We start from the raw sequence: 24,539 nt of genomic DNA, 5'->3' as shown, positions 1-24,539 counted from the left end.
TGCGCGCATGCGGGGTGGGGCGACCCGGAAGTGGGAGGACGAGTGCGAGCTGAGGTGAGGGGCCGTGGCGAGCGGGGTATGAGGTCCCGGTAGCGGTGTCTCCCTGAAGGCAGGAGGGCCGGGGAAGGGGCTGGGGGAACCAGCGGGCAATGGGCTTTTGGTGCTACCCGCTATGGCAGGGGCCGCGCTCCTTTCTGCCTTCCCCGGCGGCGGCGCCGGGAGCTCTGCCTCTCGCCTGTGTGTAGGAAGCGGGTTTGTCCTTTCGTCGTTTGTCAGGTTGTCATCTGGGGCTGCAGGTAGAAACAAGGAGGAGATAAGCAAAAGGCGGGTGTGGTGCAGAGCTGAGACGGAGCAAGACTCGATGCTCCCCGCACCGGATGCGTGTGCTGATCAAGGAGCTGCTAAGAGCTCCTTAGTCAGCTAATGTATTAAAGGAGCTTGTGAAGTAGCTTATGTTAAGTCGTGCCGTTCTCGGAGGCCGCAGGCAGATTCGGGAGATGTGCCTGTGCTGCTTTGCAGAAGGGGCTGCGCCATCTGTGCTGGGTACTTGAAGGAGCACAGGGGACGTGGCTGTGCTGGGTACCCAGGCTCCTCGCTGTGTGGCTTTTGGTCTGCCAGGAACCGAGTGTTTGTTTAATGACAAACACAGCAGCAGGCTGGGGGCTGTAATCCAGCACTGCATCTTAGATCTCAGCTCCACCTTGTGTGTCTTCCATACTTCCGGCCGTGTGAACAGTGCTCAGGCTGTGTTACTCCTGTGTGCTCTTTCTTCCACCTGCTCAGAATCTCTGAAAGCCTTGTAATTACAATATTCTTCCCTGAAGCTGGGAAATGGGGTTTCAGCACTCCCAGACAGGGAGTCAGTGTCCTGCTTCTTGACACTGTCTGACCAAATGTTATGTAAAGCAATTGAAATAGTAGGCTAGACAGAAGAAAAATGCTTTGGGAATACTCTCAAAACTCCCTGTAACTCCGTTCTGAGGCAGTAAATGTAACATGCTGCTTGCTTTAATTTTCAGGAACATGTTAAGTAGTAATGGCTGCTCTTAGAAGTTACAGTCAGTAGTTACAGTCAGTAGTTCTTCAGAATTGGGGTTGTTTGGTTTGTTGGTTTTATTTTTAATGGGAGCATAATCCTTGGAGCAGGAATTGCATTGGATGCACTTTGTAGGGCACTTTGATTGTAGTTACAAATAAAAATAATCTCATGCTTTTAAGTGGGAATATAAATTTTAAATTTTGTCTTGTTTCTAAATACATGTTTCTGTGCATTAGAAACTGACATGTGCCATAGTCTATAACTTAAGGAGCAGCAATTTTTGATGGATAAGGACAGGGATGTTTTAGCAGAGAGCTGGAGGGACTTTCACAGTCACACATGAAGAGCAGCAGAGGAACATACCTACTTCCATCCTCAGAGTTCTTTACAAGTTTCCAGTTTCTGTCTTCTGTAGACACAGTCGCTTTGATGTTTGCTAGGAACTCTTTCCCTTAATGCTCTGACAGCTTTAATTTTTATTTTTCCTTCCTAGAAGATCTTCCTTGATCCAATTATGAAAAAATGTTCAGAAAAGGAAAAAAACGGCACAGCAGCAGCAGCTCCCAGAGCAGTGAGATCAGCACTAAGAGCAAGGTAAGCTGAATGTGGTATATACTCTGCTATGGAAGCACTTCTGCAGTTCAGTGCTTTGCTGTTCCAAACAGGGAGAACTCGCTACTTCCACTACTCCTCAGATTGTGTTATGGGAGTTAAAACCTTTATCCATTACAAAGCCCTTGTATTCCAAACTGAATGCTGGAAGGCCCACAGACACAGGAGTTTCTAGCAGCACATAGTAAGGTTTGGAGGAAAAAGTAGTACATTTGTTCTGTAGTGCTAAATATTGTCTTTAAGAAGGTGCCTGGTGCTAGATACCAAGAATGAGTTTGTTCTACAGTACTAGTTGGTTACTCGGTATCTCTAAAAAGTATTATTCTTTTTGAATAATGTGTCCATTTTGTCTGATAGGTTTTGGAATGATCAGTTGAATATTCTGGATTTTCCAAGGTGCCGTTTCACTTCCCTTGCACTGCTATGTTATTTCAAGCATTGGTGACAAGCATGTAGTTGTCAATTCCTTCAAGTTAAGATGCAGTACCAGAAAAGTCTGGACATAACCTGAAGGTTCATTTTCTCTTTTTCTTTTATTTCCTTCTCTTTTCAAAATACATGTGGACTCCTGAAGGGTTCCTGCTGAATTTGTATCAGTCTTGATTTACGTTAAGGCAGAAGGATAAGTGCAGGAAAGAAATAGGTGTTGGTTTTTAATCCCCATCTTGCAGTGCTACTTAAGTAACTAGACTATGAATACTAGCTTATTTAAAAGAAAGAGTTGAGGCAGGTATCTAACACCAAATATTAATATGTTCTTAGTAACTTCCTGATGATATTAATGTTTTTTCTTAGTCTGTAGATTCCAGTCTTGGGGGACTTTCCAGGTCTAGTACTGTGGCTAGTCTAGATACAGACTCCACAAAAAGCTCAGGTATGTAATCAGAGTTTGAGTAGATATGTATGGAGCAGGATTAATTTTATGTGTGTTTGTATAAAAGAGCAGAGAAAAAGGAAAAGGTTAAAATATGCGTTTTTAATAATTGTGAGTGAATCTGTTAGCCTGCTGACTAATGTGTGCATAGCTCTAGGCTTTTTAAGTATTATTAATGATTCACCTAGGATTAAGTCACTTTTGCAGGTAAAGTGTCTGAGTAAGAACAACTTAGTTGCGTTACACAGTCTGTTACACAGGATAAATCTGGTATAACATTTTGGAAGCTGTTTCCTGCTTTTAAAAGTTTACATTTGGACTAAAATAATGGAAATAAGATTTGATTTTACTCGTTCTTGCTCACCAGGTGTCCTGGTTTCTTCCTAGTAGCTGGTACCATCTCAGATCACAATGCATCACTGTTGGGCAGAGCAGTTAATTTAAAACAAATGATAGTGAACATTAGAACCAGCTTCTATGTTTTCTGATTCAAGGTTGTTAACTCCAATTTGAATGAGCATAAACAGTGCTGTATCATGGATCCATATGAAACTATTGACTTTACCATGGGCCAGGACAGTTTATTAGGAGAGTTAACATACTGTGGGGTGGGTTAAGTGTTTGATGAAAGTCTGCAAAAATGATGGAATTTACTAAGTTAGCTGTGTTAACACCCATTAGAATAGCATTGCTGTTCTGTAATTCTTCAGAATTGCTTTGCTTTATTTTGTTGCAGGACAAAGCAATAGTAATTCTGATACTTGTGCAGAATTCAGAGTTAAATATGTTGGTGCCATTGAAAAACTGAAATATAATGAGAGCAAAAGTCTCGAGGGGCCACTGGACTTGATAAATTACATAGATGTTGCACAGGTAAGTGGGTTACAAAAGGCAATACCCATAGTGTCAGAACATCTTAAGCTCAGGTGTGTTTCTTTCATATTATCATGTGATGTGACATCTTTCTTTGTAAATTTTAGACTTACTACAGTAAAGCAGCTTACTTTAGAAAACATTAAGCTGTCAATCTCAAAAGCTGCCACACTCAATTCCATCTTAGTGATTTACTGGAGAAATTGTACCCAGAGAGCTGTTCTGAAGAAGCAGGCTCAGAGCAAAGGCCCTTCCATGAGTGATTACTGAACAAGTATCCCAACTGGAAGTTGCTATACTATCTTCAGCACCATTAGGACTAGTATCCAGGAAAGAATTATCTCCTCCAGATGTCCTCAGTACTGTAGAAGTTTTCCTGTAGGCAAAAATGTCATTTTTGCTTACAACCACTTACGAACCTGTGACCAAAGAATCTGAATAGTATTTAGGTCATCCTGGCCAAACTGTGGTTGCTTGTACTTATTTTTGTACTCAAAGCCATAACTGGTTGTTCTCACTAGATAGCTGATCATTTGTATCTTTAAAATCACAGAATATCTGTTTGTCTTGCAGCAACTTGCCATTTCAAGTGTCTAAATATATGCTAAAACTATTTTTACAGCCAAATAACAATACTGCTGCCAGTGTGGAACATAGATCACCCAGCACAGCATGATAGAGCATGCATTATTTTTCACCCCATCAAATTTGACCACAGGGCCAAAGTTCTCCCTGAGATGATAAATTCCTTTCCAGAATCATGGACTACTTAGAACAGAATAGAGCAGTTTCGGTTGGAAGGGACTCGCAATGATCATCTGGTCCAGCTGCCTGACCACCTCAGGGCTGACTAGAAGTTAAAGCATGTTGTTAAGGGCATTGTCCAAATGCCTTTTAAACACTGGCCAGCTTGGGGCCTTGACCACCTTTTTAGGAAGCCTGTTCCAGTGCTTGACCACCCTCTGAGTAAAGAGAAGCTTCCTCATGCCAAGTCTAAACCTCTCCCGAATACATTTCACATAAGGTTAAGAGATTGGACGAGTGAAGAGTGGCAGGCAGGCTCCACACAGCAAGATAGGAGCAGGGTTAGCGATGTTGATGATTTGACTGAAGGACACATAAACACACTTTCTGTTACATATCTTCACTGTTCATGTTCTTCTGTCTGCACTAAAGGCTTTTGTTTGTTTCCCTCCAAAGCAAGATGGAAAGTTACCTTTTGTTCCAGGTGAAGAGGAGTTTATTATGGGAGTTTCCAAATACGGCATTAAAGTTTCAACATCTGATCAATATGTAAGTGATTCGCAACAAACTGTCTTTTTGGTGAGAGTTGAGAAGTGCCTTGATTTATTTCTGTGATAGGTGATCTATTTAAGAAAACAAACAAGCCCTCACAGCAGTACTGCATCATCTCAGTTCTCCTAAGAGCTCTCTGTATTTTCCTGGTTGGATTTAGGACAAAAATCCATTCCTTTTGAGATAGAACACCAGACATAAGGCAAGCAGGGCTTTATGCTCTTTGGGCACATCTTCCTTTCTCTGTGACTGTCCTGCCATTCTCTTGCATGGAAAGGCAGCACAACTATGGTGTCCCAGACCGTGGGTTCCTCGGCCTGTTAGGAATGCAACTCTTGTTGGTGTTAGTGTGGAGAGGAAAAAACAAAGGTTTTATTTTTTTATTTTTTTTTTTCCCCCAAAATACTCGAGTTGTTTTCCTCTTTAAAGTTCCAACCTTGCACTCCTAATCCAAGACTGCGAGTTCACTCTAGCCTTAAAGCCTCATAATTCCACTTTATTGATCAAGCCTATGTTTTGTTTGCATCAGTTCCTACATGTAGTTTATTTTCCTTTAGCACACTTCAAGTAGCTTTTTGGCTAAAAATAAAAATCCGGTCTCTTCCCCAGGGCCTCCCAGTTGCCTCTGTGTAGCTTTGTATTGCAGCCATGTGGTTTCCTTCTGGTTGTCCTCAAAAGCCCTAGATACCACAAATACTTGGCCTTACGAAGTCATGACCCATCAACAAGCCAGCAATCCCTGTTCATAAGGGCCTTGAGTATGAGGAAGGTGAATGGCATTGCTCAACAGCTGAATACTCTGAAGCAAAATGTTTCTTTTGGTCCCTTAAGAAAATAGAACACTTGTTTCTAATGCCTGGTAGGAAAAGTAGTAATTGTTACTCAAACTGCGAATTCTTTCGGGTTCTGTTTTTGCTGCCCTCCCAGATTCTTAATTCTCATCAAGAACATAGGTTATGCTATTATTTAAATTCCTTTTTGCTCTGATAAAGATCAAATAGGTAATTTTAAAACTTTTATCCATCATTCTTCCATCTTCAAGCTGCAAGCATGCCCAAGCTGATAAAGTCATCTGTGATTAAGCTAGCGTGCGCCGGCATTTTATTGCATTGCGCACTGTTTCCCAAATTCTGGCTTTTTGCATCTGTGTCACTGTTGACATTTGATTTGTTCTTTAGTGTGTTAGTCCACTTGAGTTCTAAGGTGGAAAGATTTTCTCTGCCTTCATACAAAGAGTTCAGTCTTTTATGACTTTGGGGGAAGGTGGGAGTTCTGTGATGCATAGATGCCTTTTCAGGTAAATAGGCAGCTATTTATTTCAGATGCCAGAGAGAATTAACTGCAGGATACAACATTTTTCCTCATGGATTTCAGCCGTTTGAGAAATTATTTCATTAGTGACTGAAATATATAGAGATATGTAATTCACTGATTTGTATTGTTTAGGGATGCAATCACTGGAAACCAAAGGCAAAGCATTTATAGAAGTCACACTGAGGCTTTGGCCTTCTTCTGTTTGTGTATATTTGTGTATTGTATGCATGTATGCACATGCAGGGCACAGTTTGTCCATCTACTATCTCATTTCTCTATCAGCTGCAGATCCCCTCATAGCCAAATAGCGGAAGGAGAGGAGAAAATGGATTTACAGGGGAATTGTGTCCTTTAAAGAATTCTCTCTTTGTCTTTCAGTGATAATACACACACACATTAACACTGTAGTAGGTTCCAAGCAAGTAACTAAAAAGTTACACCTGATTTGGAGGGAAAACTTGGCATCTTTAATAGGGAGAGTGAAGGGTTGCTCCAGTAAGTTGTAACTTACTGGCTTCAGCTGTCCTCAGCACAGTGTGATAGTTGGTATTGTGAGTGATTGCAGGGGAATGTCAGGAATGGAGATGTCTTTCAGCAAGGTGGTCTTAGAAGCACTGATAGAGGGTTCTTCTCAAGGGTTTCATAGCAGGTGTCAAGCTCACTATCCATTTTTACAGCGTATGTATCAAGAGTGTACGTTTCTTTAGACCCTCCGGCTAGTGATAGGGACAAGGTATTTGATGCCATCAACATAGAAAAAGAGCTGTCTTGAAGCTGTAAGATCCTGGAGGTGGTATGACTGGAATAAACCAGATGAGTATTACCAGTTGGGTAGATGGCTTGAGAAGAAAGGCTTTGTGTGTGTTAGGTCTGCAAAGACCTTGCACATAAACCCATCCTTTCTTGGAATGATCAAGATTAGAACTGCTGGGGCTGTCGTGAAACCCTGCAGCTGTATCAGAGAGGTCTCCAAGATGAGATCTCTGCAAGAGGCAGGGCCCATGCTGTGGCTCAGGCCACACCACCCTCCCAAAGCAACTACCCTTGCCAGAACTGGGACAGGGGCTTTCCAGAAAAGTACTGGAAAAGTGAAAAGTTGTTTTACGTTACATCTGTGCCAGAGGTATAGAGCATCCCACTTGTCCTGCTCACACAGGGCGAGTGAGGATAGGTGGGAAATGAATGTGTCCACATATGAATGCAATTCTAAAGTAGAAGCAAAAATTAAAGCTAAAATTGCATTAAAGCCCCATTTATTCTTTTATATCTCAACTTACCTCTTAATAAAAAGTTGTAAGCTTACCAAGGAATATTTTTCTCCTGCGAGTAAATCCAAAGTATTCTATTGTGAGAGAGAATATCAAAACAGCTGCAAAACTCAAATAGCCGTTGCACTGTTCCAGAGTAACTTTTATTTGCCACATGGTTTCAGGATGTGTTACATAGGCATGCTCTCTATTTAATTGTACGGATGGTCTGCTACGATGATGGTCTGGGAGCAGGAAAAAGTTTACTGGCTTTGAAGACAACAGATGCAGCCTCTGAAGAATGCAGCCTCTGGGTATATCAGTGCAGTAGTTTGGTAAGACTTTATGTTTACAGTATTTAATTTAGGTATCAGTATTCTGATTGAAAAGGGAGATTCTAAAACCCAAGGCCCTTGGTGAAGGCTTTTTGGCAGAAGTGGGATTGCTCAATTGAAAAAAAAAAAGTTCTCAATATGCCCTGGCTGAGTTGGGGAGAATTTGCCGACTGCATTTGGTCAGCTTAGAGGGAAAATACCTACAGTCCCTAAAATTGCCAGTGAATGTACACGCTTGAGAAAGCTCTCTGCAATCTGAAGAGTGCTACTTTAGCTGCTAAGGACAATTCTCCATTTGTATTTTCAAAGACAAAAACCTCTTAAGATGGGTCTGAGCAGGGAGCGATCGAGTAACAAGGCTGGAAATAGAGTGTGCATTCCTATTTACAAGCAAGGGAAGTGATCCCTTCTTAAGAGTAGGATAATGCCTTGTCAAGATGCTATGCTATGACACACACCCCCCCCAGCACTGGGGGAACACACAGACTGACTTTCTGAATGCTAGCATCGTGGTATGATGAAAGCTCACTACTATGACTTGTTTCAAAAGGGCTCATTTAAAACAGCTTCCCACATGTCATTGCAGACCACAGAAATCAAATCTCACTTGTGCTACTCCATTTTGCATGTCTGCCAAAAGAATGATAAAGGCCACATTCTGCCGTAAATGAGTTTTCAGACATTGAGATGTTCTTCAGAAAGTGTTAATGGGTGTGTTCTGGTGGGGTCTTTTTGGGGTTTTTTTTTAGGAACAAGCACAAGCTATTTGCAAAGTGTTATCTACAGCCTTTGATTCAGTTTTAATGTCAGAGAAGTCCTGATGTTCTTCAGCAGCACATGATGGTGTAGCACAAGAGGCCTTTGTGTGGAGAGGAAATGGGGCTCCTTCGTGACACCACAGACTGGCTGCAGCTACACACAGTCCCAGAAAAGACTCCCTGTGCAAACAAGAGCCATGCAAAGTTGCACACGGTACTCTGTCGTTCCCCAAACATAACTTGAAGAAATCATTCTACCTTCAGTTGCCAGGACAAGACAGGATTTTGTATTTAACATGGTATTTTCCCCCCAATAACGTTTTGTATATTAATGTCAATATTGTAGAAATGTAAAATAAAATTGACACTTCTATCTCTTTGTCTGAAAAACGTTTTGTTAATGTAGACTTCAGTTCTTCTTAACCCAGATACGAGAACAAAACAAGAGCAAAGTCATTTGGTACTTCAGACCTCTAATTTCACTTCAGGTCTGCTCCCTGCACAGTTCCTACATTCAACTAAAATCCATAAGATGTAATTTTGCTGCTCAAGTGCTGTTTGTATTTCCCATTTGATACCTTGAGAAAAACTATTTCCTAAGCAAAGCAGAGTAACAGAAGGGAAGTAGCCAAAGTGATTTTAAAAGTAGTTTTATTTTTCCAGACATTTGACTGGTTAACAAGAGGAAAATTTATTAATCATGCTCTAATTATAAATCACTGCATCCAGGACATTGAAAATAAGAGTTGATCTTAGGTTATACAATATATACAGTTGCTCTGCAACTAAACGAAATAAAAACAACTGAATTGAATATTATACATCTCATAGCACTCTAAGCTGCATTTTAAGTGTCGCTTGCTCCTTTTTAAACAGTTAACACAGCAACCTAATAGTCTGTCTATTAACAGATTTTTTCAATCATTATTTTAATCAGATTTGAAAAGTTGTATGAAACATGCCAAAATTTTGGACTTAGAATTCTTAATTTTATATTATAAATAGATATCTACAGACTCTAGAATTTCTTCTTCCTCTGCCAGAGGAGCAAACTTTGAGAAACTTGGAAAATCTAGGGATAAATTTTGTTTAGCTGCTCTTTATTGGTCCGCCAGGTTTTATCTGTCTGCACTATTAGTGCCATTAAGTTGTAGTCTAGAAGTTTCCTAGTTTCTAAGTGACCAGTGAACAAGGTGGTGACGTTTTGAAGTGTATTCCTCTTCTAGGAATATTCCTTTTCCTAGGAACTCCAGGAAAATTTGCATCATTGTTTAACTTGACAAGTTGTTACATACACTATAAGATTCTGTGTTAAAAATACTGTACATTAGGAGATCTGTGCAAAATAATATGCCCATTTACTCTAGACTCTATCAGGGATAGAAACATACAAAATAGTGTTGCAAACTGAACGCAGCAGGAAGTGGGTAAAACTGTAGTGCTAAACTATTCCTCTATCATTTTACTGGGAACTTTGAAAATACAGACTAATTTGATTCAACTTGCAACAAAAATATCCTGAAACATTCCAGTTTGTTCCCCATTTACACTGCAGCAACAGCTCTTGGAAAGGGAAGTTATGCATATATGTGGCTGTACCCACCACACAAGTGAGGCTCTTGCCCAACTGTACCCTTCAGGAAAGGCAATACAAGGTAAGATCAGTGTTGCTCTTCCAGCACGAGCGCAACGGGATTGTTCCCCAAACAAGCATGGATGGTGGCGGCCTATTTTCCACTGTTCAGTATGCAATGGCCAATTTCAATACCATCTGCCAGAAATTCAAAGTTCTCTTGATCAATCTACAGATAAAATATTCACAGAACATAATGGACCCAGAGGCTGACTTTTCTTGTCCTATGCCACCAGTTGTCTCCTGTAGTGTAAGCAAAACCTGGCACAATTTCCAAGATAGAAACATCAAAATGACATCAGATGTGTGCTGGTGTTTTGTATTCCATCAGCTGACTGGGAACTCCTCCATGGCCTAGCCTTGGTTTACAAATTAGTAAAAAAAAAAAAAATTAACAACAGTGTAGCTACCATATAGGTGGGTATATTATATAAATACAGAGTGAGTTAGCAAACCAGCACTGTTTGCAAGGTAGTGGCACACAAATTGTATAAAACCGAAGATAACGTAGTGTATTTGTGAGGTGTCCGATACCTTCTTGACCAAGGGCAAGTGTTCCACCAAATATGTTCCCTCTGTGAACACATTGCTGGATGAGTTAAGAAAATTCAAGAATTTAAAAACAAAGTCCCAACGCTATAATGAGACAAGTGTAAGAAAAGCTCTGCAATCCATCATCAAGGTAAAGTACATTTCAGGAAGTGCAGTTTTCCTATCCGTGAGTTAATGTAGTAACTCGCTAATATTGCCATAGTTTAGTTAACCAGCAAGTAGTCACACTAAATGACCAAAATGGATGTAACGTACATAAAGAACATTCAGAAAACGGGTTCTACTCACGTGCAGCATAGTAAAATGAAACAGTCCCAAGCTCACAAAATTAGAACTAGGAAGTTCAACGACTAACACAGAGTTCAGATAACTTGAAGCAAATATCTACATCCATTCTGAAAGAAAGAAGTTTTTCCTGTGGTAAACTGAAATACTTTTTTACTTTTACCTGGCCAAAGACACCTGATTGAAATAGTTTCTTCAGTAACTGTTGGTATCCTGGATGCCAGCCAGTATGGCAAGATGCTGAGTGAGTCCCATTTAGAATTACACAGCAGCTTGCGTGTTTTGGTTCCAAAACATCAAATGGTATTAAGAATTGGATAAATTCACTGCCCTGTTAGATGCACCATTTGACTGGGGAAGCAACACTGAACCATGGGATTGTCATGTTAGAAAACAGAATAAAATTACAGTGAATTGATTGAAAAGAACATTCATTATGTTGTGATGCTCACACACTTATATGGATATTGATTGTTAAAGCTTTTCAGTTCACCTTGAAAAATACAGGAAGAGTTGTTTTTCTTAAAGTGTAAACTGCTCATGAGAGGTTTTCACATAGAAAAAAAGTTCTAGAAGTCCCAAAACCAGACCGATGGCAATAAAAAAAGTAAGCTACAGTACCTAGGACTTGGGCAGTGCTCTGGCAAGGTGTCTGCAGATAGGTAGATGAAATGAATTAGAGCAAAACTTGTTCCTGTGACTGCTGGAAATGAGAAATGTCTCCACTTATCAGTAGCAATTTAGTCAACAATAAAGTGCACAAATGATACAGGGAAAGCTCCTTTCCGACTGGGATCTCCATCAATATGGCCAATCTGAAAGAGTCCAGATATTTTTCAAGTTAGTCTCAAAATGGCATTTCAGTACCACCAAGGTGAATTCCAATGACTTTCTTGCCTGTAGCACAAGCCTTTCCCTGCATTACTTCTCCTGTAGTGGTGTTTCTTTTGCAAACAGGAAAAATCAGTCCTACAGGGTGCATTTGTTTCTCAGCTACAGACATTTCCCTTCCCCCAAATTCAAATCTTTTATCCAGTTCTTTGAAAGTAACACCTCTTAATGCAGTACCACTGCTGCATCGTTTTAGCGCATTCTGTAATGCCTCACAATCCAGTCTGCCTCTGTTAAGTTGCTTCTGCTTCCCCCTCTTATCAATCTCTGAAAGGTAAAAGGATGGATCAAGCTTCAATAGTTTTGTGTTTTACATTAGCCTATTTGTGTTTACACAGCACTACTGTCAATTTAGATGCAATCTGAAGATCTCTTCTTCACTAGCTACCAGAGTAAGGCAAGTGTTTTCATGCATAACAATTTCCCAAGACTTTGCTTTAGCTGATGAGACTCTGGAATGTAAATACTCGAGATAATTTTCCAGCTCAAACAGACCATTTCTCAGTCTCACTCAGCTGAAGAATTAGGACAGCACAAAGCTGTCTTCTAAGTCCCACCACACAGCATCTGTAGGAGCATCAGATTCTTAAATTGCTGACACCCTGAAAAAATTTCCTGAATCCCCTATGTACTGTGAACCCTACTAATACTGATCAGATTTTCTTTTTCTGAATGAGAAAAGCTAAAAACAAAACTTGTCTGAAGTTTGATTTGCCTTTTTTTTTTTTTTAACAGAGGAAATTTCTGAAATTACGTTTCCATGGGATGAAACTTTTCTTGTTACTTGGAAACCCAGTGGGGAATCCTCTGAAGTCAGCGTCAACCTCTAGGTTTCATTTATTTCTTTCAAAGTGTGCTATAGAATATAAAGAATACTCACCCACCACTCCTGGTCTTCTTCACCATCAACCACAATAATATCTCCCTCTGAAAAAGTTAGCTCATCTGGGTTATCTGCTACACAGTTGTAAATTGCTTTTACTCTTTTGGGTTTAGTTTTTGACTGAAATATAAAAATAAGCAAGCGTAAATAATACAGCACAGAAGATACAGAACAGACTTGGAGTTGATCTAAAGAGAGCCTCAGAACTGCTTCCAACCACTATTTTTGATAGGTTAGAGTTCAGCTACATGTTTTATGCTGGGTGCTCATGCTTCAGGCTGAATTTGGCAGCATCCAACGCCTTTTGGAACCACTGCACCACCATCGTGGTCCAGGTTTCCCTCAGCAATCTTCCATTTTTGCTCATCCAAACCTGTCTTCAGAGCTCTACATCACTGCAGTGAGTACGGTTTTTTTTCAGAAGATGGGGTGATCAAGATCAAGTGCTACACAGCAAGTGTAACAGCAGTTGCATTATCAGAAAGAAACCTGAGCCATCTGCTGATATGCTCCCTCTTAATTTGCTAATCCCATTTCAGCAGTGTATAAACCCTCCGACACATTCTCTGTCTCTGTGATGCTTTGCTTTGAGGACTGCAAGCCACAGGAGTGGTTCAGCGGCTCTTCCAACAGGAAAGTTTAGTAAGGAGCTGCAGTATTCCAGTACTGCAGTGACACTCCAATCCTAGTTGTATTCTATTTGCAATGTTCTATGATGAAAATGTTTTGCTCTGGTATCACAGCATCCACCATCCTAATCTCATACCTCTCCCAGTGCAACCCAGCCTGTTGCTGCATTTGTTTTCAGCCTTCTCATTCTCTGTTTCAGACCAACGATAATGGTACCCACACAGTGTTTCCACATGAGGAGCAGAGAGGCACAGGACCTGGAGGCAGAGTATTAGCTTTCTGCCACAAGTCTACCCTTTTCCCTATTTGCCCAGCCATAGCCAGCAACAATCTCTCCTTTCTACCCTAAGATGCCAGAGCAGAGCTTTAAGTGCTATTAGGTCCAGAGCCATCTGTTAATACAGTGGGTGTTTGGGTCAGAGGTTCCAGATGGGATAAGGAAATGAAGGCCTCATCACCATCCTGGAGTCCCCCAGAGACTGGTTGGAGCTTCTAGTTAGGTCAGCCATGGAACAGGACACTTGTAAGGGGACAAGAAACTCCACTAAAGTCTACTTCTTTCCACCAGCAAAATACTCTGCTGTGGACAGTACAGCCCAACAGCCTTGATGTCCCATTTTGCTAGAGCTGAGCACCATGCAGACAAACAGGTGCAAGAGAAGATGGGGAAGGAGAGAGGTAACATGGTTGTTATGCTCCTCTGTAAGCACCTATTTGCATTTTAGCATGAAACACCTGACCTGCCCAGACCAGGCATATCCTTTGTCTCTGTTTGTGGGCACACCCCTGTGAGCTGGCAGCTTGCACTGCATCACAGCAGTTTTGCCAGATGCTCCCATCTCAGTCAAGTTACAGTCTGAATCACCACCTTTTAGGTCAAGAGGGAGAAGCTTCGCATCAATACAACAGCGATAAATTGACTAACTTCAAAGTGCAGTAATTACAGGTATTTCTTGTTCCTCAGAAGGCAAGGAAATTAAAATAGATCTCATTCCCAGAAGACTAAAATCTTCCAGGAAAATTTCCCATGTATCTTCAATGTGGTTTTAAAAATCTAAAATACACTTTGGGGAAAAAGAAATTAAAAAAATAAGGTATTTCAATCTGGAAAATAGGCTATTGGGCAAAGGCACTGTATAGGAGATAAGCCACTGAGTACATGTGCATGCATAACTAGAGCTGTCTTTTTCTTTACTCAAGGAGCACTTCTGCACTCATTTCCTAGGTCTGGGCTGGCCTCTGGATTCTCTGACAGGGTAAAGACTTAGCAAAGAAGGCTGGAGTATAAGGCTAAATGGAACGATTCAGCTGAAGTACTTTAGGCTAGACTGATCTGGCTAAAGCTCTTTAGCTGAGGGGCCCTTGACTAAATCTCAGCTAAGATGCTTCCACTAGATTGATTTATCTAAAGCACCTTAACTAGCACACACACCCTGAGCCAGGTTTCCCTTACTTGTCTCTCTTATGACAGAAGAGAATCATCCAGCTGATTTTCTCAGTCTCATATAATTCACCCTACTGAAGCCCTAGAGATATCTGGAGAGTCAGATTTGTCCCTCCTATTATGTGCAATTAATATTAAACAGTGGAGACACTGACTGTTCCTAGAAACTAGCCAGCATTGCCCATTCACTTATAAATAAAACAATTTATCCTATAAAACAAAAAAGAAAAGAAGATAAATAAGCTACAACTTCCATTTATACAGAAAGCCAGGTAATGAGCTGTTTCAGAACCAACAGAGATATGTTGAATGGACAATCAGTGCTCATACCTGAATCCCGAAACACACAAAAGAAATTGTGATCAGGGTCTAACAGCTTCACAAGTATGGCAATTCCCTCAGTGCATGTAAGCAAAAGGAACACATACTCAAAATTTACACTACCTAGACCACTTAATTTTATTGTCACCTAAACCATGAAAGTTATTTAAGATGCAAGACAAGACAGTGACCTAGTTGAACAAGAGTGGAGGAGACAAAAAAATCAGATTTCATACTCAGCTAATGCAAGATGAATTCCAGATGTCTCTGTGGCTTTTCAGTACTATCAGATGAGAAACATGTAATAGGAGTTCTTAGAGCTCAAGACAAACATGCAAGGCTACGCACACAAACACTGAAGTCCCACCTGGAGAGTTACTATTTCAGTAGGCATGGCTGAGGAAAAGATGGCTGAAGGGAGAGAGACAGAGGACTGAAGAGGGCAGCTCTTTTCCTTACAGCCCATTAGTAAGACAATGGCAGAGCCAGGAACAGCACGTCTCCTACCTCTCTGTTTGTTGTTGACCTGCAGAACCATGCTCCTACATGGAATGTAAAGCATGAAACAGGCAAAACCCAGTCACATACAGCATCTTGGAAAGTATGGACTCTATACTGTGATTTGCTTACTGCAGAGAAATACTGTCATGATCAAGAACATGGATGTTTTATGTATCACAGTATCACAGTATGCTAGAGATTGGAAGGGACCTCAAAAGATCATCTAGTCCAATCCCCCTGCCAGAGCAGGAACACCTAGATAAGGTTACATAGGAATGTGTCCAGGCGGGTTTTGAATGTCTCCAGAGAAGGAGACTCCACAACCTCCCTGGGCAGCCTGTTCCAGTGTTCTGTCACCCTCACTGAGAAGAAGTTTCTTCTCAAGTTTAAGTGGAACCTCTTGTGTTCCAGTTTATACCCATTACCCCTTGTCCTATCATTGTTTGCCATTGAGAAGAGCCTGGCTCCATCCTCATGACACTCCCCCTTTATATATTTATATACACTAATAAGGTCCCCCCGCAGTCTCCTCTTCTCCAAACTATAGAGACCCAGCTCCCTCAGCCTTTCCTCATAAGGCAGATGCTCCACTCCCTTAATCATCTTAGTTGCCCTGCGCTGGACTCTCTCCAGCAGGTCCCTGTCCTTCTTGAACTGAGGGGCCCAGAACTGGACACAATATTCCAGATGCGGTCTCACCAGGGCAGAGTAGAGGGGAAGGAGGACCTCTCTCGACCTACTGACCACCCCCCTTCTAATACACCCCAGGATGCCATTGGCCTTCTTGGCCACAAGGGCACAGTGTTGGCTCATGGTCATCCTGCCATCCACTAGGACCCCCAGGTCCCTCTCCCCTACACTACTCTCTAACAGGTCGTTCCCCAACCTATACTGGAACCTGGGGTTGTTCCTGCCCAGATGCAGGACTCTACACTTTCCCTTGTTATATTTCATCAAGTTTCTCCCTGCCCAACTCTCCAGCCTGTCCAGGTCTTGCTGGATGGCAGCACAGCCTTCTGGCGTGTCAGCCACTCCTCCCAGCTTAGTGTCATCAGCAAACTTGCTGACAGTACACTCAATTCCCTCATCTAAATCATTGATGAATATATTAAATAATACTGGTCCCAGTACTGACCCTTGAGGCACTCCGCTAGATACAGGCCTCCAACTAGACTCCACCCCATAGACTACAACTCTCTGGCTTCTCTCCTTCAGACGGTTCGCAGTCCACCTCCCTACCTGATCATCCAGGCCACACTTCCTCAATTTAGCTATGAGGATGCTGTGGGAGACTGTGTCAAATGCTTTGCTGAAGTCAAGGTAGACCACATCCACCGCTCTGCCATCATCCATCCACAATGTTATTTCCTCATAAAAGGCTATGAGGTTGGTCAAGCATGACTTCCCCTTGGTAAAGCCATGTTGACTGCCCCTCATAACCCTCTTATCCTTGACATGCCTTAAGATGGCATCAAGGATAAGGTGTTCCATCACTTTCCCAGGGATGGAGGTGAGGCTGACCAGTCTATAGTTACCCAGGTCCTCCTTCTTGCCCTTTTTGAAGACTGGAGTGACATTTGCTTTCCTCCAGTCCTCAGGCACCTCTCCCGTTTCCCAAGACTTGGTAAAGATGATGGAGAGTGGTCTAGCAATGACTTCCGCCAGTTCCCTCAGCACCCGCGGGTGCATCCCATCTGGACCCATGGATTTATGGATGTCCAGATTGCTCAACTGGTCCCTAACCCATTCCTCGTCGACTAAGGCAAACTGCTCCAGTGACCTGACTTCATCTGAGGTCTCAGGAGTACAGGGCTCTTCAGGACTGCCTCCGGCAGAGTAGACAGAGACAAAGAAGGCATTCAATAACTCTGCCATCTCTGTATCTTCTGTCACCAGGGCACCCATCCCGTTCACCAGTGGGCCAACCTTGCCTCTGGTGTTAGTTTTATCAGCTATGCATTTGAAAAAGCTCTTTCTGCTGTCCTTGAACCCTCTTGCCAGATTTAATTCTAAGGAGGCCTTAGCCATCCTAGCTGCCTTCCTACATCCTCTAGCAGCAGCCTTATATTCCTCCCAAGTGGCCAGCCCCTCCTTCCATGACCTATAAACTCTCCTCTTCCACTTGAGCATACCCAGCAGTTCCTTATTTAGCCACGCAGGTCTCCTGGCCCTCTTCCTTGACTTCCTACGTGTCGGGATGCTCTGCTCTTGAGCTTGGAATAAGCAATTCTTGAATGCCAACCAACTATCTTGGGCCCCTTTACCTTCAAGCAGCCTTGCCCATGGGATTTCCCCTAGCAATTGCTTGAAAAGGCCAAAGTTTGCCCTGCTAAAGTCCAGGGTTGCAATTCTACTTGCTATTGTACTGGTCCTACCACACAACATCCTGAATTCCACCATCTCGTGGCCGCTGCAACCAAGGCAGCACTCAACCTTTACTGCTTCGACCAGCCCCTCCTTGTTAGTGAGGATGAGATCCAGCAGCGCTCCTCTCCTGGTTGGCTCATCCACCATTTGGATGAGGAAGTTATCATCCATACACTGGAGGAACCTCCTGGACTGTGGCTGGGTTGCTGAGTAGTCCTTCCAGCAAACATCAGGGAAATTAAAATCCCCCACGACAACCACGGCCTGTGACTGTGAGGCCGCTCTCAGCTGCCTGTAGAAGGCCTCGTCAACTTCCTCACCCTGATCTGGTGGCCTGTAACAGACACCCACAACAGTATCACCCCTGCCAGCCTGCCCCTTAATTCTCACCCACAGACTCTTGACTCGCTCGTCCCCTGTCCCTGGACAGAACTCAGTACATTGCAGCTGCTCTCGCACATAAAGAGCAACCCCACCACCCCGCCTGGCTGGCCTGTCTTTCCTGAAAAGGACATAGCCCTCCATGACTATATTCCAGTCATGTGAGCTGTCCCACCATGTCTCTGTAATTGCCACCAGATCATAATCTCCTGACTTAACACAGGTCTCCAACTCCTCCTGCTTATTTCCCATGCTGCACACATTGGTGTATAGGCATTTCAAGGAGGGAGCTGAGCTCACCAATTTCACCCTAGGATTATAGGAGGCCTCCCAGTCTTCATCAATTCTAGAGTGCTGCCCCACTGGGGCAAGCCCAGTTACAACCCCATCCCCCTTTGAATCTAGTTTAAAGCTCTCCAAATGAGCCCTGTTAATTCATGCCCCAGCATCCTTTTGCCTCTGTGAGTTAAACCTTTCCCACGTGCCATCATCCGGACTGGAGCCTTATAAAACCAGCTGTTATCAAAGAACCCAAAGCCCTGCCTAAAGCACCAGTCTCGTAGCCAATCGTTTACAGACTGAATTTTCCCATTCAGTCCCACATCATCACCGGAAGATGGAAGAACTGAGGAGAAGATCACTTGAGCCCCAGACTCTTTCACCATCCGCCCCAAGGCCCTGTAGTCTTTCTTCATCCCCCTCAGACTGCGGGAAGCAGCTTCCCCCCCACCTGTCTGGAAGACCAGCAGCGGGTAGTAGTCTGTCGGGTGCACCAGGCTGGGGAGTGCCCTGGTGATATCCCTGATCCGGGCTCCAGGCAGACTACACACTTCCCTATGGTGAGGGTCAACTCTGCATATTGGGCCCTCTGTTCCTCTCAGAAGGGAATCGCCTACAACAATGACCTTTCTTTTGTTCTTATCAGAGGCAATCTTGAGGTGCGAAGTTGACCGCCTTTTCCTATGTGACCTTGTAGTCTGGCCTTGCACCACATCCTCACTTACCTCTCCATCAAGATCCAGGGCCTCAAACCTATTACGGAGGGGCACCTGGGGAAGCAGGGCAGGAAGGGAGGAAGGTTGCCCTTGATATGTCTATCACACAAGAAAGCAACATAAAATTGGAAAAGAGACCAAAGACCTAGATGAACCACACATGATGTACAGCTCAACTGACATCTGGGAATACGTACCTTTACCTACACCACTATAAAAATATAGGTATTGATACTAATATGTGTGTTACCATTCATGGTCCTAGTATAGAAATAATAAATAAGAGTACAAAAAGGCCACACAATCAGATCAAGGGTCCATCTGAATACAATATATCTTTTTTAACAGTCACCATAAGGCTGGAGGAGGTGGAGAAGAAGAATATACAGTACTTCCAGCCTTCCTCTTCACCCTTCAACCACCTTCTGGTTGGGGGTGTGTGTCTCAAGTCAGATGTGGTTTCTGTGTACACACCAAGACATTTCCTGTCACCCAGTGAATGTATCACAAAGAGATGCAAAGAGAACCAACTGCAAAAAGAGCCAATTTCTTTTCGTTTGAGCTTCACCCCTAGTCTTGTCTGAAGCCATTTGGTCTACCTATGCAAACAACTATATCTACTTCCATTATGAAAGTAAGCACAAAAGCTTCCTTATTACTTACTTCACTGAAGTTTAAGAATGAAGTTACATATGATCTACAAGTGACTCACCAGGCTCATCTACAAGAGACTTAAGCAGCTTAACTACCTTGAGTAAGTCAAATCATATGTTCTGTGGATTGTGCTGGTCACATTTGGACATAACCAAAGAATCCATATTTCTTTTCTTTGGTTTCTCTTTGGTTTTTTGTTGGTGTTCTTTTTTAAAGTTATTCTTTACTTAAGATCACATACTATCATATAGGAAATGCAAGAAAAGCAAAGATTCCACAAATATTTAGTATAAGTCACCCACACACTTAACACAGGATACAGGCTTCGTATTTTTCATGATTCGCACACTTTCTCCGTAACAGGATACACTCTTATGTCAACAGTGTGTTTGACAGAATGCAGAAGATGCAATAAAATCAAAACCCAGATTTTGCCTACTTACTGTTTGTGATTTCCTTGGCATTGGTGCTGGTGGCTGAATCTGTGCCAAAGTATTTGATGTAGAACTGGTTTGTGTTACTGGAATTTCACATACAGAAGATGAGTCTCCTGCTGCTAAGGTAAATAAAACAAGTAAATTTAATCATGCTTTAAAACAAAATGTAAGAGTGATGATACAAACTGAAACCAAATCTGTGGCACTATGGGTCTTTAAAGGATACAAATAATTTTATATCCCATCAGTGTTCAATTTTTTGATGCCTTTTTCTAAAGAACTGAAGAACTTTTCTATCCTTTTTCTTATTGAAAAAGGCCTCTCTTCCCAAAGACAATTAGCTAAGACCTTCCATACTGCACATATGCTAAAAGTCAAAAAAAAGCCTAAAAACCAGACAAGAGCAGAACTAAATATCCCATTTCCCCACTTGCTCACTACAGACTGTGTGCTTTTATAAGCTTTCCTTCCTAGTAAAGACTATCATAATCAAGATGCTGTATCCTTCACAGTAGATTTCTGACACAGATGGCAGATAGTGATTAGCAAATTCCCCTTGGGTATGTCAAAGGGAAGGAAAAAAGAATCAAAGTAAGAACCAATGAACAAAATATGTACAGTGGAAGGAGAAACTGGGTAGAAGAAACTCCACTACACCCACCACAGAATCCATACCAACTTTACTTCGGACATTTTTGAGATGACATTATTGTCATAAGTCTCCCCCCTTGGACATACACAAAAGCCATTTGGACATGGTCCTGGGTAACCAGCTCTGGGTGGCCCCGCTTTGAGCAGAGGAATTGGGCCAGAGGACATCTGGAGGTCTCTGTCAACCTCAACCATTCCGTGGTTCTGATTCTTTTCACATGGCCCCATTATTTACATTAACTGGCCCATAGCTCTGTTAATGCAGAAGAGCCTGAGGCATCAGTGCCTGCAGAAGCAGGAGGAGAAACAAGAATGCTGGTACTGACTGCATTTAAATGTGTAAGGTAAATAAAAAATCCCCACAGTCCATATAACATAACATGGAACTGTTGGAACAAGTCCAGAGGAGGGCCACGAGGATGATCAGGGGACTGGAGCACCTCCTGTATGAAGAGAGGCCGAGAAAGTTGGGGCTGTTCAGCCTGGAGAAGAGAAGGCTGCGTGGAGACCTCATAGCAGCCTTCCGGTATCTGAAGGGGGCCTATAAGGATGCTGGGGAGGGACTATTCATCAGGGACAGCAGTGATAGGACAAGGGGTAATGGGTTAAAACTTAAACAGGGGAAGTTTAGATTGGATATAAGGAAGAAGTTCTTTACTGAGAGGGTGGTGAGGCACCGGAATGGGTTGCCCAGGGAAGCTGTGAATGCTCCATCCCTGACGGTGTTCAAGTCCAGGTTGGATGAGGCCTTGGGTGACATGGTTTAGTGTGAGGTGTCCCTGCCCATGGCAGGAAGGTTGGAACTAGATGATCTTAAGGTCCTTTCCAACCCTAACTATTTTATGATTCTATAAAATAAAACTGTAAGCCATTATTACCAGTTTGTTGTAGTGACCCAAGTCCTCTGGACTGCCCTTTGTTAGTTAGGCCAGATGACTTCTCAGTCCTGTGCAGAAAGTTAGAAATTCATTCATTTAAGAAACAAACAAGAACTTGAAACACAACAATACAGAATATTCTCCAAATTATACCACATCTGCAGTATATTCTGGTGACAGCTACTTTGCTTCATATTTTTGATTATGCCAATTGTAAGTTTCAGTTAATTTAGAAACATAAGGCAGAATAACAATATAGATTCAATTACTGCAATTTGTGTAGAGCAGATTTTATTATTCTTAAGTTCTGAAGTTCTTTTCGCTCCCATTTCAAAATTCTTTCTTAAAATTATGTACCCACATTAATCTGCACATTATAGCAAGCTTCAGCAAGTTATTTCTCCCTTTTATTTAAGTGTGGTATATGCAATCAAAGGATTAGAAAGGGAGCTCAAAGGTTGTTTACCTCTTTCATTCACAAAGGATCAACCACATATATTATTTATCTCACATATACACATACATGTCCCTGTATCTTATAACTATCTAAGTTTGTACAGGCTGTACTCTGCCAGATTTTCAGTGTCAGAGAATCTAAATATTCCCAGATAAGTTACTATGATATTTCCCTTTGCTTACCTTTGGAAAACTTTCTCTAGTGTCTTATAGCAAAAATATATCATTCTTGCTACAACTTAAAGAAAAGTCGTCTTTTTGTACATATTTGAAGGCATGTATTCTTTTTATAAAAATACAAAAGAATCTTATTCCTTCCAAACTTTTCTCACAGGTCATATTTTCTACACTTCTCATTATCTTACTTATATCCCCTGGTTTCTGTCTCACTATTTTGTATCTTTACTTTACTGTAATGCCCAAAACTGAACATAGCAGTCCAGCTGAGTCAATTGGAAGGATTAATTCACAGAGTTTGCAGGCTATAATCAAACAATACTATTCCTCTTTGACTCTTCCACAACAGCATGAGTGTCTGACTTACTTTTATTTATGATTCACTATGTCCTTGCAGATCCTGCTCTTAAGGACTTCTGCTTAACCATACTCTGCTGTTCTTCATGCTTCATTTTTGTAGTTGATAGTTCTTAAGTACTAAGTGCTGCTTACTGAATGACACCCCTCTTCTCCCTTGACTACTACTCCAGTTTCTCAAGGCTGCTTTGGATATAATCGTGTTTTCCAGTACACTTGTCTCTCCTAACTTTGTTTCCTGCAAATTTAAAAATGATATTTTCTGTTCCAGATCTCTCTACTCCTGCCATGAATGAAAATATTGAATGGAACTGAACCTATGCAAACATGTGAACAGTAAATGGCACAATCAGACATAAGATCCCATTATTTCTTCTTTGTTATTAGATGAGAATTAACAATGGATTATTCTTTGTGGCTTCTTATTTCCATCACAGCTAAGCATTCTGTAGATATTCTGCATGTCATACAATCTTAAATCGCTAGGCTGTCTTGTTTTTAGCGTGGGAATCCTTGTAATCTTCCCCATTAGTATCTGCCTTCTGTTCACTACCATACGCTAGAACACATAATTGGCAACGGTATGCATGCTTTACAGATGACTTGCATGTTACATACTATAAACTTGAGAAGTTACTATTAATTATGAAGTATATTAAATACTAAAATGATATCAGTTACCCAGGAATAGGCTTTCTTTGAGAGATTCTACTAGGAGGCTGTGGGGGCAGTGGTGGTGGGATTGGCTTAGTTTGTGGAGGAGGTGGTTGCTGTTTAGATTGCTGGTTCAAAGCTTCTATAATGCTGGCTGTCTTTGCCACTGGAGGTGGTGGTGCTGGAGAAAGCACATCTATAGAAGGAAGTTAAACAGTGAAATGGAATTAAATTTCTATTTACCATTTTGCTTCTTGGGTTCTCTTCACGGTTTTCCCTGTTACAGGATTTACCCCCATTCAAGATAAATGCTTTACTACATGGAATCAATCACTTAAACAGAAAACCTTGAACAGAAATCCTTCCATTAGTCTCAAACAGAAATCCTTCCATTAGAAGGAAAACCTCTTTGGAAAGAGGTTAAATTTTGTTCTACCCAGTCATGGACAGAGAGCTCACAAGTACTTCAATTCATCAAAGCATTAAAGTACAAGCAAAGAAATTTCTCACTGAAGTCAGTTATATCCTTGAAAATAGTAGATCAGAATGTATTTAATAAAGTGCTAGTATTGTTTGCTCAATCAAATCTTACAGTTTGTGTTTTATGGGAAAGTAACTGAGTGAATAACATCCAAGAAATTTTACTTAGAGAAATGTCTTAAAATCCTGTTACAATTAAAATCTAACTTCACGTTAGGTTTAGCAGTTAATTAAAATTTCTATTGAATTCTTGAAACTACAGCTTAACTAACATCTTTTTGCATTCCTATGGTCTGCAAGAATCAAGCACAATGTGGAGACATAGCCCCAGGCTTACACTCATCTTTACAACTAGTAAGAACTACAGCATTGAAACTACATATATCAAGTGTAGACCTCTTTAGCTCTAGTTACAGATAGCATTTCCTGTTGACCCTGCACTACACTATACAGTCCTCACCAGACCATCAGAGAAGACAAGTTACTGCATGGGAACGATAGGCCAAAGCTACAGTCACCAAAAGAGGAAGTATGAGTTGTGGAAATGGAAAAATAAGCCAACTA

At 41.8% G+C, this 24,539-nt stretch overlaps 2 protein-coding genes across 9 annotated transcripts in view; one reads left to right on the top strand and one right to left on the bottom strand.

Moving 5' to 3' along the window:
- Positions 1 to 9: 9 nt before the first annotated feature.
- Positions 10 to 8,711, top strand: ITGB1BP1 (integrin subunit beta 1 binding protein 1). Of its 8 annotated transcripts, none has more exons than XM_080616751.1 (7): positions 10 to 54; positions 1,533 to 1,633; positions 2,447 to 2,525; positions 3,262 to 3,398; positions 4,599 to 4,691; positions 7,441 to 7,590; positions 8,340 to 8,711. In XM_080616751.1, the coding sequence occupies exons 2-7, from the start codon at positions 1,562 to 1,564 to the stop codon at positions 8,409 to 8,411; spliced, it is 603 nt and encodes a 200-aa protein (XP_080472877.1). In that variant the 5' UTR covers positions 10 to 54; positions 1,533 to 1,561; the 3' UTR covers positions 8,412 to 8,711. The 8 variants fall into 8 exon arrangements, with proteins under 8 accessions (XP_080472877.1, XP_080472875.1, XP_080472878.1 ...); XM_080616749.1 differs by having other exon boundaries at positions 4,575 to 4,691; XM_080616750.1 differs by lacking the exon at positions 10 to 54 and adding an exon at positions 265 to 276 and having other exon boundaries at positions 1,536 to 1,633; positions 4,575 to 4,691.
- A 2,847-nt stretch (positions 8,712 to 11,558) lies between these two features.
- ASAP2 (ArfGAP with SH3 domain, ankyrin repeat and PH domain 2) overlaps positions 11,559 to 24,539 on the bottom strand; it is a gene marked incomplete at both ends in the record, with an annotated part of 95,634 nt that continues 82,653 nt past the window's right edge. The window contains 5 exons of the mRNA XM_080615928.1: positions 11,559 to 11,633; positions 12,590 to 12,712; positions 20,329 to 20,441; positions 21,852 to 21,919; positions 23,523 to 23,691. Coding sequence (XP_080472054.1) covers positions 11,559 to 11,633; positions 12,590 to 12,712; positions 20,329 to 20,441; positions 21,852 to 21,919; positions 23,523 to 23,691 — 548 coding nt within the window. The remainder of the gene's footprint in view (positions 11,634 to 12,589; positions 12,713 to 20,328; positions 20,442 to 21,851; positions 21,920 to 23,522; positions 23,692 to 24,539) is intronic.

Source organism: Psittacula echo, assembly GCF_963264785.1.
Source record: "Psittacula echo genome assembly, chromosome: 4".
Taxonomy (NCBI): Eukaryota; Metazoa; Chordata; class Aves; order Psittaciformes; family Psittacidae; genus Psittacula; species Psittacula echo.
Note: the sequence above shows the minus strand (reverse complement) of the source record. Positions and strands in the feature narration are given on the sequence as shown.

Excerpts from the sequence above, each read along its gene's own strand:
- ITGB1BP1 (XM_080616749.1), top strand. The coding sequence starts at position 1,562 with ATGTTCAGAAAAGGAAAAAAACGGCACAGCAGCAGCAGCTCCCAGAGC. Across the intron at positions 1,634-2,446 it reads AGATCAGCACTAAGAGCAAG|TCTGTAGATTCCAGTCTTGG; the intron begins GTAAGCTGAATG and ends GTTTTTTCTTAG. Across the intron at positions 2,526-3,261 it reads AGACTCCACAAAAAGCTCAG|GACAAAGCAATAGTAATTCT; the intron begins GTATGTAATCAG and ends ATTTTGTTGCAG.